The sequence below is a fragment of the Montipora capricornis genome, chromosome 2, assembly GCF_036669925.1.
Source record: "Montipora capricornis isolate CH-2021 chromosome 2, ASM3666992v2, whole genome shotgun sequence".
Taxonomy (NCBI): domain Eukaryota; kingdom Metazoa; phylum Cnidaria; class Anthozoa; order Scleractinia; family Acroporidae; genus Montipora; species Montipora capricornis.
Genome location: NC_090884.1, coordinates 42,454,850 through 42,472,349, shown reverse-complemented (window position 1 = coordinate 42,472,349; position 17,500 = coordinate 42,454,850). Strand labels below are relative to the sequence as shown.

General features: G+C 39.7%; 1 protein-coding gene across 4 annotated transcripts in view; it reads right to left on the bottom strand.

Moving 5' to 3' along the window:
- Positions 1-6,436: 6,436 nt before the first annotated feature.
- Positions 6,437-17,500, bottom strand: part of LOC138038019 (carbohydrate sulfotransferase 11-like) — a 22,474-nt gene continuing 11,410 nt past the window's right edge. For all 4 annotated transcript variants that reach the window (XM_068883843.1, XM_068883847.1, XM_068883845.1 and 1 more), the window contains exons 4-5: positions 14,829-14,878; positions 6,437-8,869 (exon numbers count right to left, since the gene is read on the bottom strand). In XM_068883843.1, coding sequence (XP_068739944.1) covers positions 7,973-8,869; positions 14,829-14,878 — 947 coding nt within the window. In that variant the 3' untranslated portion in view covers positions 6,437-7,972. The remainder of the gene's footprint in view (positions 8,870-14,828; positions 14,879-17,500) is intronic.

The following is a 17,500-nucleotide window of genomic DNA, read 5'->3' as shown; positions in this document are numbered from 1 at the left end:
TTTTTATTAAGGAACCATTAAGTGAATGGTACACAAAATTAGGAGAAACTGTTGGTTTAATAGACAATATTTGTAGACATAATTATCTACCCAGTTTAAGTACTTAGCTCAACAAGTTATTTGGCTCCACAAGTTTCAGTTTCAGGCCAGGTACCCGAATTCACTCAGGTACTGTTGCACACTACCATAGTTCTTTGGAAATTGAATAGCTCCTTGAACACCTGGTTGCTTGAGAAGAAACTTGATGTGTTTGTTCTGTACATTGGTGAATGCAGCTACTAACTGTCCATTGTGGATAAACTCCAGACCAACTCTTCTTTGTTCTTCGCAGGGAATCAATAATGGTGTCCCTTGTAAAATGTTAGTTTAAAGAGTTTGTTTAAGTTATTTCCCATTTCATAGGGCACTGTGGTTGCCAGATTCACTTTCAAACTTATCATGGAAATGTAAATCAATACCAGTGAAAAGTCAGTCCGTTGAATTGTTGATAGAAAATTTATTTAAATGCATATATTGAAACATCAGTTGAGGAATATTTTTTCCCACTTTGTGAACCTAACATACATTGCTGCCATTTGTTTATTGCTTTGTCATTCAATGTCTTGATCACATCAAGTAATTTATTTTTTAGGTATTGTGTATCATAATCTAAAAACTTAACTGGTTGCTTTTTGAAGCCCTTTTGCGGCATATTTAGATAGGCAGGAAATGTTCCACATTTTATGGTAAATAGTTCTGCATAGTTTTAAGGAACATTGCAGCCAAATCTAATTGAATATGAGACTAAAATATGCTGTTTGACATTTTGTGAATTTCAAGACTATTAATATTGTTTGCGCTTGTTTTAAAAGGCTTAAGGTTGGCACTCAAAAGTGTTCCTTCTATGATCTTATTCTGTAAAGATTACCTTGGGAGAATTGGATCAAGGTCAGTTTTTTTCTTCTAGCTTCTTTCCCCAGTGCCCTCTGAGAATGGAGTTGTTTGGTTTTGCCCAATGTTGAAAGATGAAACAAATAAACCAGCCAGCCACAAGGAATACTTCATGGTGCTTTTTTACAAACATGGGCATGAGGGTGCTCGTAAGCATCTGAGCATTGTTTCGCATGCTAAAGTGTTATTATAAATAACCTATTTCTCTAAGAGAGTCGTCTTTTCCTGTTGGTCATTCAAAAATTGTTGGAATAGCTCGTTTGAGCTGTTGGATAAACGCAGAACATTTGATGAGGCCTTCCTGGGGAGAGGAGTCCTTGTTCCCTTTACATATTTGCTTGTGTTTCCTTGTTCGCCAAATTACTTTCAAACTTGTTCCCAGCTTTTTGATCCCTAAAATTTAAATTGGGTTTCTTCCATTGTTCCCTAAAATATTTTGATATTGGTAAAAAAACCAGTGAGGAACATTAAATTTTAGTTACCTAAATTTTGAAATTTTAGATACTAGATATTTTATTCATATTTTTACATTTTTATGTATATATTTCTTTAATATTTAATATTATTTTGTGGAAAACCTTGGGTTGTCGGCGAGCAGAATTCGAACGTGACCTGTTGTGCTTTGGCTTTTATTTGTGCTTTTTCTAACTATTCTAAGACGAATTCAGGCTGGTATTTGCGAATCAAGTGCAAGAAGACGGCAAAACCGTATTGATAATGTATTTATTTGAGTTTTCTTCGCGAATAAAGACTTTGACCGCGTCCTGCGTAGGTTGACAACAATGTCATTTACGAACAACCGAAATGCACTGTTTCCGGTGAAAGGGCAAATGATTGACAGGATAGCACCGTTTTGACTGCCGCGCGCACTGCGGGCGCTGGTTCCGTATGCAAGGCGACGTGAATAGCCCTGAGGTAACCTGTGGGGAGTTGGAGCCACCCACTACACCCGAAGACCCAAGCTTAGTCCCGGCCACCCTAGTGCAACGATATCCAGTAAGGGACCGAAGACCACCACAGCGTTATTACTGATGGACCCTTCCTGCCCCCATGAACTTTTAGTTCAAGGCGGTATGCCACATATGAACTTGAGGGGGAGGAATGTGCGGTCCTGGGAACTAGTTAGGGTCACGTGACCCGTATCGTGTTGTTCTGTTAGTCTTATTTAAAGTCGCTCGATACACTACAGTTTGCCTCTAAACTTAATTTTAAGGTTGAGAAACCTGATCCTGGAGCCTTTTATCCATTTCCACCTTCATGTTTTAATCCAAGAGCCTTCCATAATATATACAGTGAGAAAACAACTGTCATACTAGTTGTTCCCAACCGGCCAACTGAAACTTGGTGGCCACATTTTTTATCCATGTTAACTGATTTGTCCTCTATTGTTACCCATGCAAGGCTCAAACATTGTTTTTACCGGCACATGCAGAAATACTGCATCCACTTCACAAACACCTCCAGCTCCTTGCATGCCACTTGTCTGGGTAGGAAGTTAACCCCGTTTCGGCTACTGTAGCAGATGGTATTGATTTTCTTTATACACTGTACAAGGATGGATGTTCTTATAGTACAATTAACACTGCAAGGAGCGCTCTCTCCACTGTGGTTTTCCTTCCAGAAGGACACTTATTTGGCCACCATCCTCTAGTAACAAGATTCTTAAACACTTTACTCGAATCAAGGCCCGCATTGCCTCATTATCAATAACTATATGGAGCACTGATGATGTGTTAAAACGCATAAAATCACTGGGTGATAACGAAAAAATGACTGAGTCTCGAGGACCCGGAAATGTGTTATTGTTAACAATGTTACTTTCTGGGCAACTTTGTCAGCCTTAAAATTATTGCTATTAATACAAGTGATGATCGTGTATTGTTTCAGGTATCCAGGTTGCTTAAAACATCTAAACCTGGAAAGCACAAGGAACCACTAGTTTTTAAAGCCTGCTCTCCAGATAGTGCCTTATGTGTTGTAAGATGCGTTAAACAATACCTTAAGAAACAGAAGGTGGGCATAATAGTGAGGATCAGTTGTGGCTTAAACCGTCATGTTAATGTTAAACCGTTTAAACCAGTTCACGATGACTTCAAGATCAGGTATAAATGTATCTGTTTATGGAGCACACAGTACTAGTTCTACATCTACATCAGCAGCATACGCTAACAACACGTCATTGTACACTATAATGAAGGCTGCAGGATGGGCAATAGAATCTACTTTTCTGACGTTTTTACAACAAACCCTTAAAGTTGTAATGAGAACTTGGGGAACAATTTGTATCTCACAGTTTTTCTCAATAAAATGTTATATTTTGGCTTACAATTGTTTCACTGCCACTCTGCTTTAAAGTCTCACGTGACTTCATAGTGACGTAGACCAATAACGAATTAGAATTAAAAAAGTAAGCGAGGCTTACCTGTAAGGTGAAGTTTGATTGGAATTCTATAATTTTCATTGGTCAGGAACGCAGAAGTCACGTCCTCAGCCTATAAACGTACTTATTATAAGCGAGTGTTCACCCACCTGACTTCACGTTATGTAGGTACAACTCGCCTCGATTAGCTTGTGCTACATGCAAGTTGTGTACGTAATAATTGTTTCTTTTGTAATTAGGGGTTTCCAAAATTAATAACCTTTTGTGCCAATTCACAGTCTCTCCTTTAAAGACTGCAATCTCTGATTTCGCGAGCTGTATCTCACGTGACTTCAACGTTCCTGACCGATGAATCTTAGAAACCCATTCAAACTTCACCTTACAGGTAAACCTTGGTCAATTTTCTAATTATTGCTGCAAAAGATTCGGTCATTTTTGTGACTTAGAAAGTTACCGTGGCAACAGGAAAGCCCTGCAAAACACCCCATATTTTGGTTTCTCAAAAACGAACGCGGTGAGCCCCATTTTTTATTTCTGAAATGTAATCAGCATGCCAGAATGAAACTTTTTGCAAAGTTTAAAAAAATATGTGGATTCAGAGCTACCGTAAATAATCGGAAATTTAAGGTAGCTCTAATCCTCTCCACAGAATTTGTTTTAACTTTGCAGAGAGTTTCATCTTGGCCTGTTTTTCAGATATGAGCAACTAAAGCCAAAATATAGGGTGTTTTTGCAAGGCTTTCCTTTTGCCATGGTAACTTATTACGTCACAAAAATGACTGCATCTATTTCAGCAATAATTTATGATGCACATGGTACCATAACATTGCTGTTAAGTGATAAAGTGTTGTAATGTGAATCGTTCTAATAACTAGACGTTCCTTGAGCGTAAACTGGGTTTCCTGTGACACGTGTTTTACAAAACAGAAGGCACTGAGAAAGGTCGTATCGAACTGCAGCGTTCCAGTAATTTTTTTTTTATTGGTGGGGGGGGGGGTGGGGAAGGGGGGTGACGTAGACAATTTGAGGGGTCACCCAGACGTCATGCCAGCAATGACCGTTTGGCTCACACGTTCACTCGTTGAATTATTTTGTAATGTCGTGTCCCGTTTTTAGGTATTTTACTTTTTCTAGCTTTGGTAATAAATTCAGTTCAAAGATAACAAAACACGCTCTTGAGTGAAACTCACTCGTTTCTTCTTTAAAGGGGCTATGTCACTCAAAATGATATAATTCCATGATTTGGGGTGCAGGGATGGCGCAGCGGTGAGAGCACTCGCCTCCCACAAATGTGGCTCGGGAGCGATTCCCAGACTCGGCGTCATATGTGGGTTGAGTTTGTTGCCTCTCTACTCTGCACCGAGAGTTTTTTCTTTCCGGTACTCTGGTTTTCCTCTCTTCTGAACGTTTGACTTGCTTTGCGTTAATTTTTAATTTCAGCTTACAGTGTCCCCAATTAGTGCTCCAGCGCTAAAACGACTAGACACTTAATAAGTTGATTTTCTTTTCTTTTTTTCCCCAAAATGCCCAAAGCGTAGAATGAAAGATTGAAATAGGCACTTAAAACTGTTGAACATCATAAAAGAAATAATGCGAAAGGATATTGAAGTATGGATGGACATAAATGTACAAGATTGCAATGGATTACATTTAGGTAATCTTGGCCCGACGTTTTTCAAAATTATGACAAATAGCCTGAATAAAGGTTGGTTTTTTTTTTCTCAGAATCATTTCGTTTGTGATGTAACGATAATTTTACCGGTAAAAGAAACCCACATTACCATTTTCGAGGTTTAAACTGGTGATTAACTAAAGATTTTCCCGAAACACCCTAAAATAACGTGACATGACCTCTTTAAGTGAAATAAGCTGCCAAAAAACTGACCGCAAATTGCATGCATGTCTAGAGTTGCACTAAGCAAAAATTTATGCCACACACGAACAAAGGACTGGACATGTTGTTTCCGCTTCATACTTTCTCTTTTCAGTCTAATCTGATGACTGGTCATAACATTTTTTGGTTTACGTTTGCACCAAATGGTATCGCAAAAGCCGGGGGTTACGGTATAGCACTTTTATTTCGCGGGGTTTAATTTTTGCGGATTGTGCTTGATCCTCAAAAATAATTTCCACCAGGAAAAAAAAAATTACTGCCGTTAATGTAACTAAACATGGCTTTTAATTCACATACAGGGGGGTCAAAAAGATCGTTTATTTTGATATTTGCATTAAGAAAAAGCAATTAGAGCTTGCTACAAACAAAACGGAAGGATAAAAAGTTAAATCAATACTTTTCCAGTCTCTAAGGTCTAAGAGACGAACTCAAAGCAGTCAATCAAAAGGTCACGTTAACCTTGCTCGAACGGGTCATACGAAGGGACACTATATTCTAAGGCCTCTAGGATCCCACATTTCTTCCATTCGTTCTCGATGATTGAGGGGTTAGTAAAGTAATAGAAGTTGAAAATAGTCTTGCTGCTTGAAAGGAAAACCGCAAAAATTAGTTCCCAGCGGAAATTTCAGTCAATTCTCGCCCAAAAATGTGTTCCTGCAAACCTCAAAAGGTGAGATAAACCGCGAAAATACGGTAGCGCGAGGTGAAGTTTGGCAAAACAACAAACCTACACACTGAAAAACGGTCGCTAGTGGAATGAGCGATAAAAAATTAAACATGCCGCCAAAAAGTTTCTTTGGTCGGCCATTTTGTTTGTAGTGCTTAGCGGCCGCTCAAAAGATAGCCCACGCAGCCCTCTGACTAGTTGCATGTAAAGGTGGCCTATTTTTCAACCCTTCTAGCCGGGTAGCCTGTAGCAATGTTGATCAATCCCTTCACTGTTAAACCATTTCTTTCAATAATGAAGCAAAAATGGACAACAAGCTTTCTTTCAATTAATTCTCGACTAGCAAGAATTAGTTAAATTTCAATTTGTTTTTTTTTTACCTGAAGACTCTGCAGAGTTGAGTACAAATAAATAAAATTATAAATAGCCAGAAAATTGTAAACACAGACTACTCAAGGTGTTCGGTTCTGTCTCTGGTTTCAGTGTTGTACATAACATCACAGTTAATAAATAATAGTAATAATAATAATAATAATAATAATAATAATAATAATAATAATAATAGCAAAATTAATAATAGTTTATTAAAGCACCTGATTCATTTGGCAATTTTACAAATAAAATGAAAACATTGAAAAACTCAAGTTTACAAAAACAAACATATAAAAACTATAATTATCTATTAGCTATAGTAGTAGTAGCTATCGCTAAGTGCGGCAGCTTCTGCAAATACCAGAGCAGAAATTACGTAAAACAAAAGAAACAAAAGACAGAAAACAAAACAACTCCAAATAAAGACTAATCCCAAGTGACCAAAAACACGATGCTTTCCGGTACCTGCAAAAAGACCCTTAAGTGCCAACGAGACAGTCAATATAATACACAGCTTGCAGATTTGTATCAGAGTGCCATTTTTGGAATCCAATGGGTCTCGAATGTTCAACAATGTAATTGTCAACGTGTTTTGCAATAATATTGAAAGTACTTTGTAATTCTTTAATGGCCCTAATTTTAACAGGAATTTACACTTTTAAAAAACTGTGTTTTAACTCACTTAATTCCTAACAGAGGAGTAAACGATGTCGTGTCATGCCAGTTTGTCTAATGACATCACACATGAAAACACGCGCTTTCATTGATTCTTGAAAGCACATGATAAGCGGTCATGGTTCCCAAACCTTATCTTAACATTACATTTTCTCTGGAGCGCTCGAAATTTTTTCTGCATACACAACACTCTCGCGCTTTGGCTCTATTATTAGGGAGTTTAAGATCTACGACGCGACGGCAGCGAAAAAGTCACAAATCATGCATATTTAATGAGCAAAAACAATAGCTTCGCACGCACTGCGCGTGCATTTTTCATTTTTGTACATTTCTTTCGCGTTTTCTGCAAATCTACGACGTGAAATTACCAATTCTAAAGTTTTTCAGAGAACGTGAACACAAGGCAGCGAATTTGAATTTTCTGACGTAGCTTCAACACCGCACCTCCTACTTCAGTTCCTGGAAAGTTACACTAGTTTTTAGAAGTTAGATAAGTCAACATATTGACGAAAAAGATTAATTAACCTGAAGTTGGGATTTTAAATGACGTTTTCGTTACCGTCGCGTCGCAGATCTTAAACTCCCTATTATAATTAGGGAAGCCGCCTCGTCAGCCTCGCGTCTTCCGAGTGAGGACAATGTGCTGCGAGCTTGTGAGCCATGCGAGTCATGCAAGCCACAGCTTGCGAGTCATGCTCTAGTCAACATGGCGAGCCATGCGAGTCAACATGCAAGTCACACATAAGATAACCGTTTTAAAATGAGTGCTTAGACTTGAAATCTGTTTATCAGTGTTATTTGAAAAGGTTGCTTAGACTTAAATGCAAAATTCGCACGGCTCGCATGAACCCTCTGGCTTGTCACGGCCGCCATGTTGGAGCCCCTAAACAAAGAAACGGCGGCCATGTTGGAGTCCCCACCAAACCCTCCTGGGAATTTAACTCTGTTATTATGCAAACGCTTTCTTTTGTTTTCGTTGAAAAACATGGCTGTTGATCGTGTGAGTGAAAAGCAACATGATGGTTTATTCAATCATCAATGTTGAATAAACCTTTCATTGTCGCTTTTTGGTTGACGATTGTAAATCTCCACTTGAAAAATCTCCCAGAAGGCCAGACAGAACTCCTGGGAAATGGTAATTGAACATTTCATAATCCTTCTCAAAGAGCTTAATTAGCTGAAACATTTCAACTTTGGGAATAATAGCGAAATTTTCGATTATTTTAGTCGAAGTATTATGGGTGATAAAAGGTGGGAAAGTCACGACTTTATCCATTCCAGTTCGTCGAAGAACGTAGGGAGCTTCCTCTTGCATATCGTTGAAGTGGCCAATGAAGTCAAAAGGTATGTCGCAAGGATGACAAAGGTTATCGTACGTAGCCCAGTGACGATCTGCATTGAATCCAATGGTAGTTATGAAGTGTATAAACTTCCTAAATGTTAACTTGCTGTGTGATCTCGGATCTACGGTGCTACGGAAGTATTCCACCATTTTCTTATAATACGTTTTAGTGTAGTACACTTCCGGATTATGTACGAACTTGTCTTCATAGGCCGACAACAACCTCTCCAGGGGATCACGAACAAATAAGAATTTAAAGTAAGTTCGAAGCCTAACTTCAACCTCCTCGGCAGAATAACCCTGACTAAGAAACTTAAAGTTCTTAGGATTGTGAATAACACTTCTATCGGAGACATTCGGGCGGTTGTCGAGAGCCAAAAACACCTTATTCCACTGCGTACAAGCCACCTTAGGAATAAAGCAATACACTACTTTATATTTGTCGTTTACCATAAAATAGCCCAAATTTTTTCGGACAATTCTTCCTTTAGTATAGGTAAGATTGTGCGACTCGCAATATCTTCTGAGATAATTTTGTCGATCTCTTTGTCTTTGTTCCAAAAGCTGTGGATGTGGATCTATGGAGCCGCTAGGGGAAAGTGGTTTCACCTGTGGATGATAAAATTACACGCAGTTTGAGCAAGTGTCATGGAGATTACTTCAAGGGAAAAGAGAACCTGTCCAAGTAGTAAGGAAAAATAGCGCTCATATCTCACCCCCTCCCAACTGGAGGTATTAGAGAGTTATACACGAATCTCTGAACGCTTGTGAGGTGTTTTCAATTTATCTTGCCCGCGCGCTCAGTGATGTCGTGAAATACGGAGTTCCCCTTGAATTAATTTTGTTTCAAACACAAAAATGATTCTATCCGTCATCTGTCACAGAGATTCCCTGACAACGCTCACGCGCAAAGCTGACCAATTTCGCGCTTGCTTTCCAACATGGCCTAGTGATCAATCTTTTATATGTTCAAATCTGGAGAAAATCTTACTACATCCGCCTTATTTCCTGGAGAAATCATGACATCTCTGGTGAATAGAAAGTAATAAAACACTTTTTTAGGACGCTTCCTTGGGAATACAAGCAGTACTGCTAATAGTTTCGGTGGTAAACATGTCTTCACCGGCCGCTGGTGTTTTGGCCCGGGGGAGGGGAGCTAAAAAGGGCTTGTGATGCCACTTTTGAGGGGGAAGAGGAATCTCCCTCAGTCTGAAACAAATGACTGAATGTGAAATTCAATGGTCACCGTTGCAAAAAAGCCACAGCCTGGCAAGAATAAAACTGCTGAGAGCGGTCTAATGGTCCAAGAGGTGACAAAGAAGAGGAACAAGCTGGCCTTGCATTGCCAGACAAGGTGGTCGCTGTGTTCAAAATTATTTATGAGGGTGCAAAACGGAAAGAAAAGATAAAACGCCCTGAAAACTGAAGTTTTCTGAAAGGAACAAAAGTAAATACAGTAATCTGAGACATTGCACAATGAAATACTCCCAGCACAGATGCAAAGCTTCAAAAAAATGCAAGAAACGTTTATTAAAGGTCTCATTCCCTAGCAACGCGTTTAGCTAGGATAATTGCTGAGACTAATGAATGCAGTTTTGTTGGTTGCAGCTTGTAGTTACCAATCACCAAATTTATCATGTGTCGAAGAGGAAAGTTTAATTTAAGACGGATTTGGATGAAGACTTCAAAGCAATCTGTAGCAGAAAACAAAGAGTCGGCAGTGAGCTGTTTGGTGATGATCTGACGGAACGTCTTAAAGTGGTCACTGAAAGCAAAACGGCTTACCGGCCACAAGAAGAGAGCACAATCAAGATAATATCAATATGGAGGGCGTAGTAATTATGTAAGGTATTTTTTAACCACCAGAAGGGGTCGCTGTCACGGGGGACGATCCCCGGCCAAAGACCACAGCAGGGCCGAAGCAACCCGTATCCGTCCAAAAAACCAAGCCAAATCCAAACCAAGAAAGTAAGTGCTGTGAAGACCACTTAACACCTAAAGAAAGAAGTGTAAGCTAGTTATCAAATGAAAGTTGGAAATGCAACAGGAATCATCTGCAGCATCTGTGGCAATTCGCAAGCTTGATAGGTGTTTCTGCGGATAATTCAGCTATTTCTGCTATTGATAGGTATTATGGTATCATTTTGTCCAGGGGTTGAATATGGTCAGTTGTATTACCTCCAGATTGAGATAGAGAAAACCAGTTCTCTGAAACGAGTCACAAACCAGAAAAATGCCGGAGGCTGTTGGTCTCCAGAGAAGCAACTCATGAACGTTAATCCAAGAGAACGTTTAGCCGTTCAATCTGGTCTTCAATCCTTTTTCAATGACTGCGGACATAGTCATATTAAATTCTTCACTGACAACACAACTGCAGTATCTTTTCTGCGTAATATGGGCGGTTCCCATTCCACTCTCTGCAATGACATCTGTAGGGAAATTTGGTTCTAGTATAAGGTAACGGTAACCCATATCCCAGGGTCACATAATACTAGCAGATAAGGCCTCACGGATCTTTCACAATGCCTTAGAATGGAAGCTCGACAAGACATGCTTTGATAACTTGGGGAAAACGTTTGACTATCCAGGCATTGGTATGTTTAGTTCTAGACTCAATTTCTAAGTTATATGTTATGCCTCCCGGGAGCCTCACCCCAAGATGCCTTTACACTGTATTGGGGTGAACATTTCAGCTATATGTTTCCTCCATTTAGTGTCATTCCCCAAGTCCTTTAGAAGATAGAGGAAGATCAAACGAAAGTGTTGTTAATAGCGCCCTAGTGGGAAACTCCGGCCTGGTACCCCAAACTTGCCAGATTGCTGGTGGCCAGACCAGTACTATTGCCCCAAGCTTCCAACATTGTCAATTTATCGTTCAACCCAGAAAAGAAACATCCCCTTTGGAATAAACCGCGATTGATGGGATGTCTGCTATCAGGCAAACCAAGGTATTTCGAATCGAACTCAAGACATCATGCTTGACTCTTGGAGACCAGGTACAAAAAAACAGTCACCAATTTTACCTCGGGAAGTGGGTCCTCTTTGCAAGTTGAGGAGGTGCTGATCCCCTTCAGCCACCTGTGAGTAAAGTACTTGACGTCCTTGCTGAACTTTACTGACGACTGTGGTCCTGGATATAGTGCGCTTAGCACGGCAAGGTATGCCCAGTCAACAATTATCACCCTGTTGGATGGAACCATGACAACTTGTTCGCACTCTTTGTTCCAAAGGTTTATTAAAGCTGCTTTCCAGGCAAGATAAGCTTTCCCTAAGTATCAGACAGACCACATGGGACGCTTTCGTGGCATTACATTTTCTGAAGGAATGGCATCATGTGAATACCTTGTTCCTTCAGCACCTCTCGTTCAAGTTGCTTATGTTATGCTCCCTTACAACAGGTCAAATGTGTCAACCCTTTCACTTTATGAGCTTCTCTTTATTGCAGATACACATTTCCTGTTCACCAACTTGTTAGAGGGAGGGATCACGGTTAGCCGCATGCTCCAACAATGACTTCAAGAGTTTGGTTTTAACCAATGGAAAGCGAGTATACGATTGGCGGGATGAAAAGAAAGTTTGCTGCGGTGAGGCAAATAGTAGTGGAAAAAAATGTTCTTGATTCTGAGCATGGTGGGATAACGTCAGCTGCAGCTTAACATTCGGATTGCAAATGCAAAGGCGTTTGTTCCCGGAAAGATGATAGCAAAACGAAAGGTTGTCCGTGTAAAACGCGAGGAAAATTCTGCAATCCTGTGTGTAATGTCTCATGACCAGTATAGAAAATGCCAGAAAAAGGTAAGCTTTTAACTCTATTTTTGTGTAGCTTGAATTATTGTTGAATTTTGATTTTTTTAATGTATATCAAAGTTTCGATACCAATAGATTTTATCTTCGTCCAAGGCACTGATCTTTATTCAGTAATTCAAACAAATTCGCGAATGGCCAAGAATGTAAAGCCCCGGCTACACGTTACAACATTGTTAGAAGAACAGGTCCCAATGAGCTCGTGCAATTTTGTTCGTCTTTGAAAAAAAATTCTCCTGCGTATTTATTCCAAATTGCATTTAAAATCATGTGATTACCTTTACTAATGTTACACTATACAATATTCAGTAACGTATGCTCGTTTGTCCCACGATGGCCTCACGATCGCGACGTTTCGAATGCATGCTGCAAGTCTCCTAGCCTAAGGCGTACTCTGGAACCTTAAGTCGCCGTAACTAAGGCACCTGAAAGCGACTTAAGGCGACCTAAGAAAAAATTGCCCAAAAACATTTAAGGCGACTTAGGTCCTGTTCACATGGAGGTGGGGAATCCCGGGACGGTGAGGTGCCCCGCCTCGATGGGGTAACCAATCTGTTCATACAATGTTTCTTTTTTTGTTTATCGCTTTCACATGGGAAGTGGGGTGCCCCACGGAGGCGGGTTACCCGGGCCAGGGTAGCCCGCTTATTTTCTCCCTGTGAATGCTGAAGGTGGGGTACCCCACCTGACTTGGGTGATTTATCTGTAGTTTGAACATTCCGCCAAATCATTTGGAAACCTCACCCCAGCGCCCCGGGGCTATAAAAAATACATGTGAAGGCTCTCCTTTTTCGACAACGAGTAGGCTTTGTACCTCACCTACCCGGGTTCCCCCACCTCCAAGTGAACAGGCCCTTAAGGTGACTTAAGGTGACCTCACACAACTTAAAGTGCTTTAATTCTACTTAAGTCACAATATCAATTGATCAAACGTTTCCATATTTCTTTTCCAAAACCTTGTGCGTTTTTATAATATGATCACAGAAGTAAAAAAAAATGAAAATAATATTATTATCTCCTTGCAGCTGTCAGACAACTCAACGCCGAACAAGCATAGAAGAGCGTAAACAACATCTTGACAGGCAGAACTACTATAGCCTAACATCACGTAGAAGACACCCGTTTGCGCCTCTAAAGAGTACGCCTTCATTATGGTTCTCCACTCGGGTAAGATAGCGTAGTCAGGGACACTGATACTGTCCTTCCTAATTGACAACGGACGATACCAGCTCCTCAACAAATTTAAAGACCCCGGACACACTGGGTGACCATTACCATTAGAAGGAAGTCGGTATGATTTCGGTGCCAGCTGTTAGCACCGATAGTGATTATTAAGGGGATTACCTAGTATTGCACAGTGCATCCTGTTCTGCGCATAACACGGCGTGGGCCACGTTCGTGTTCGGGCATGGGTAAGAGGCTTTATGGTCAAATTTCACGGCTCAGTTCTGTTTTCTTTGTCTCACAAGTCTCAAGGGAGATTCTAACCAAAATCCTTTAAATTTAACCATAAAGACTCGTAGCCTTGTGTGAATATTGATATATCAAACGCGGTCAAAAACGTTTCAAAATGGCGGCCTTTCGGGAGGGGTCGAGCTCGGTTTCCTTTCTGTTTTCTCTTAAACGAGGTTGGTGACCTATCTTTTTTTTTTTGACATAATTTATTCTCGTACTCATTCTCTTTGTGCTGTAAAAAAATTTAAAACAATTGGCAGAAAAAAAGTTACAGGGCAAAATGTATTCGTGGCCATCACTCGAGGACACAAAATTGTCTCTTCGAGATCACGCACCTGAGGAATATTTGTAGTCAGTGCGTTTTCATGACGTGTGCCTGTTCCATAAAACAAACACTAAATTATTCCTTTTGAACAATACAATACACCTGTTTCGTTATTTCAAGAATTACGTCAAAGCTGTGCTTCCTGTTCCTGCGAAACGTAGCGTGAAAAGATGAAACAAACTTGTCCTTGATAGATGAAGTCGCAATGATTAAATGAGTAACTTGAACAAGTTATATCTCCCAAACGAGCTTGGTGACCTATTTTTTTTAATTTCACATTTTGAGTCACCATAATGTAGGGAACAATTGAGAAAAGTTAAGAAAATCTTACGACAACTTCTTTTACTAAGGAATCACCTTAAAGAGGGAATTCTTAACACTGGCTAACAAAATGAAGACCAAGGGGTATACTCCGAGTTCAAGTCAGGTCATCTGGTTTCTCGAATTGCACGAGTAGTCAGGCCTCCTGATTGATAGATTTATCGTACTTTTTACAGGCTGTGTTAATTGATTTAAAAGAATTGAAGACTGTATTAATTATGAGGAGGAATATCCCCATTTAGTAAATTTTCAGCTCCGACTATTGCATTTCTAGCTGTTTGATTGGCTAAAAAACTCCGACTAGTACTATGAGCCAATAGTCGAAGTTTTACGTCATATGAAAAATAGTGCTTCAAGATGCTCTTTCCGGACGCTTTGTAAAATTGTGGAAATAAAAATCGGCGGCAAAACCCGGTTTGAGAATTTACTAAAACAATTATTCCATTCGCCCCTGTTGGATATGAAGTGATTATAACCAACTCGCGCTACGCGCTCGTTGGTTATTTTATCACTTCATATCCAACTCGGGCTCATGGAATAATTGTTATTTGGCACATTTGCAGGAAAACCAACCAAATCTGAAGGACACATTACAAGGTCAAGATGGGACAAATAAAATTTGGATACGATAAAGAAAGCTGGAGTTTACCAGCTCGCACTTACCCTTACAGGAGTAGTAGAAACTAGTACTTTGATGTATTTCCTCGTGAATTCTGAGAGAACGAAAAAGAAGCAACCTTTTAAAACCTAACGTCTATTGTTTTAGACGACAGAGATTTACGACTGATACAATTTATTAATGAGCTGTCTGCCCGGAGTCAAGATTCTGGACTTTATTCTGATTGGCGGAAAAACGAAAAAAGATCTTAGTCCCTGCTCCGATTAGTTACAGTATTGCAAATAATACTTCCGGTGAGATCGTTCAACATTTAACCTTCTGCTGTCAAATGTGCTATGATTGGCTGAGCTTGAATGGGAAAGGCTTGAAATTTCTAGGTCGAAACAACTTGCTGTGTGCATGTACAAAAAGCATAATAATCTTTCCCATCATACCTGAGGCGAATCTTTACCAACACAGCAAATGTTCATTTCTATAACCTTAGAAACTCAGAAATTAACTTTCACATCCCTAGACCTAGTACAGAGTTTGGGAAAGGGACTTTACAGTATCGAGGATCTGTTCTGTGGAATAGAATTTCCCCACCAAGTTTAAGAACTCATCCCACCCTAAGAGACTTCAAGACCTCACTCAAAGGGAAAAATTGTTATTTTAAAACTTTTAACAGTTAAAATATGTAAGAAACAAATTAATATCATAAATCTGTCTTTTATATTATAATGTATATTTTTCCAATTTACTAAGATTAGGTTTGTAAGGGAAAATAACATAGATGTCTATATCTTTATTGTAGAATATTAATTAAATGTCGTGGATTGTAGTTAGTTAAACGCAATTCGATGTAAGGAAAAATAACATACATGTCTTTGATAGTTTTATTGTCGAATATTAATCAAATGTCGTAGATTGTAGTTAGTTATACACAATTCCCAGGAAGATCACTTTAATTGTGATATGATGTCGTGTATAAAAAATCGTGGTTCTGGTTTTACTTTAGTGGCTGTCAAAGGCCACAGGCTAGGATAGGATAGGTTTATTAACAAATAATTACATAGCAGCCCTTGAGCTGAATTGCGTAATGTCACTAAATAGGCTTGTAAAAACTATACACAATGTGAAATATAATAACACTAAAAATATCATTCGTTATATAATGTTCCTGGAGTTTGTACTTATTTTGGCCGCAGCACATCGATGGGATGAAAGTGTTCTGGTAACGCTTAGTATTTATTCGCGGAATATCAAATGTTTTCTTTCTCCTGAGATTATACTTCGATTGGTGTCTTTGTGGAAGTACATGAAATAATTTGTGCGACTGATCACGTATGACCTGGTTAAATAATTTGTCACACAAGTCATGCCTTCGCTGATGTTACGTCGTTAATTGGAAAATCTCGAGGTTTCGTTGGTACGTCTCTCCTGGAGATACAATTGAGAGGACTCGTTTCTGGACCCTTTCTAGATCTTCGCTTAGGTACTTGGGAAGAGCGTGATTGAACACGGGAGTACAACATTCGAGCACAGGTCTGATGCAGGTACAATAAAACCTGATGATGTCTTTCAAAGGTACTTGAGCACGTTTTAGCAAAACTATGAAATATAAGCGTTTGTTTCTCTTCTTTACAATATCATTTATATGATCGTCCCAGAGTAAGTTATTAGAAATAGTTAGTCCAAGAATCTTGACATTGTTGACAGTATCTAACTCCTTCCTATCGAGAGATATTGGGTCGAAAGAATGTTTTTGCTTCTTAAAATCTATAACCATCTCTTTGCACTTATCTACGTTAAGCTGTAGTGTATTTTTGCATGACCAATCTAGGGCAGCAACGGCGGCACTTTGGATGATGCTGTGTTTTCCATTTTCAACAACTTCATCAAGAGTGCAGTATCATACTTCCACGAATTTACGTTGGGAACTCTCAGGTCGTTTATCATCAAGAGGAAAAGCCAGGGTCCAAGTTTGGTGCCCTGAGGTACACCAGAGGGGACACGTCCCCATTCAGAAAAGCAATCGTTCCCTAGCTTTACCCGTTGCTTGCGGTCCATCAGAAAGTCACAGACCCATCGTGTGACTCCAAAAGGAATTTGTAGGCTAGAGATCTTTTGGACTAGAATACGATCGATGATCGATTAAGTCAAAAGCCTTTCTATAATCTAAAAGCACAATCCTCACCGCAGCACATGTAGCGTCAGTAGCTTCAGACCATTTATGTACCATTGAAATAAGGGCATGGGTAGTAGATGACTTAGGAATAGCTCCGAACTGGTCAGGGTCGATGATTGATAGGATGGCTGGGCCGATCTACATTGCAACAATAAATTCCTCGGAGATCTTAGACAAGGCGGGAGTGAGCGATATCGGTCTGACATGTTTACTAACGTCAGTCACAGGTTTTACTTTAAACAAAGGAACGACGCGTGCCATCTTCCAGGGGGGTGGCATCTTTGTTCGGCAAATGAGCTATTAAGTATTAAGCAGACGGGCTGTGCCAGGATCTCAGCGAATTCCTTTAAAATCCAGTTTTACACACCATCAGGACCTGATGCCTTTCGAGGATTGAGTTTTTGTAGAACAAAATAAACATCAGTCTGAGAAAGCACAGGTGCGACAAACTTCTCATCATGTAGAGGAAGAGACTCCAAGGGTTGATATTCCTACATTGGCTCTGAAAGAAGAGCATTGTTAATCAGATTTGCGATTCCCTGAAGATCG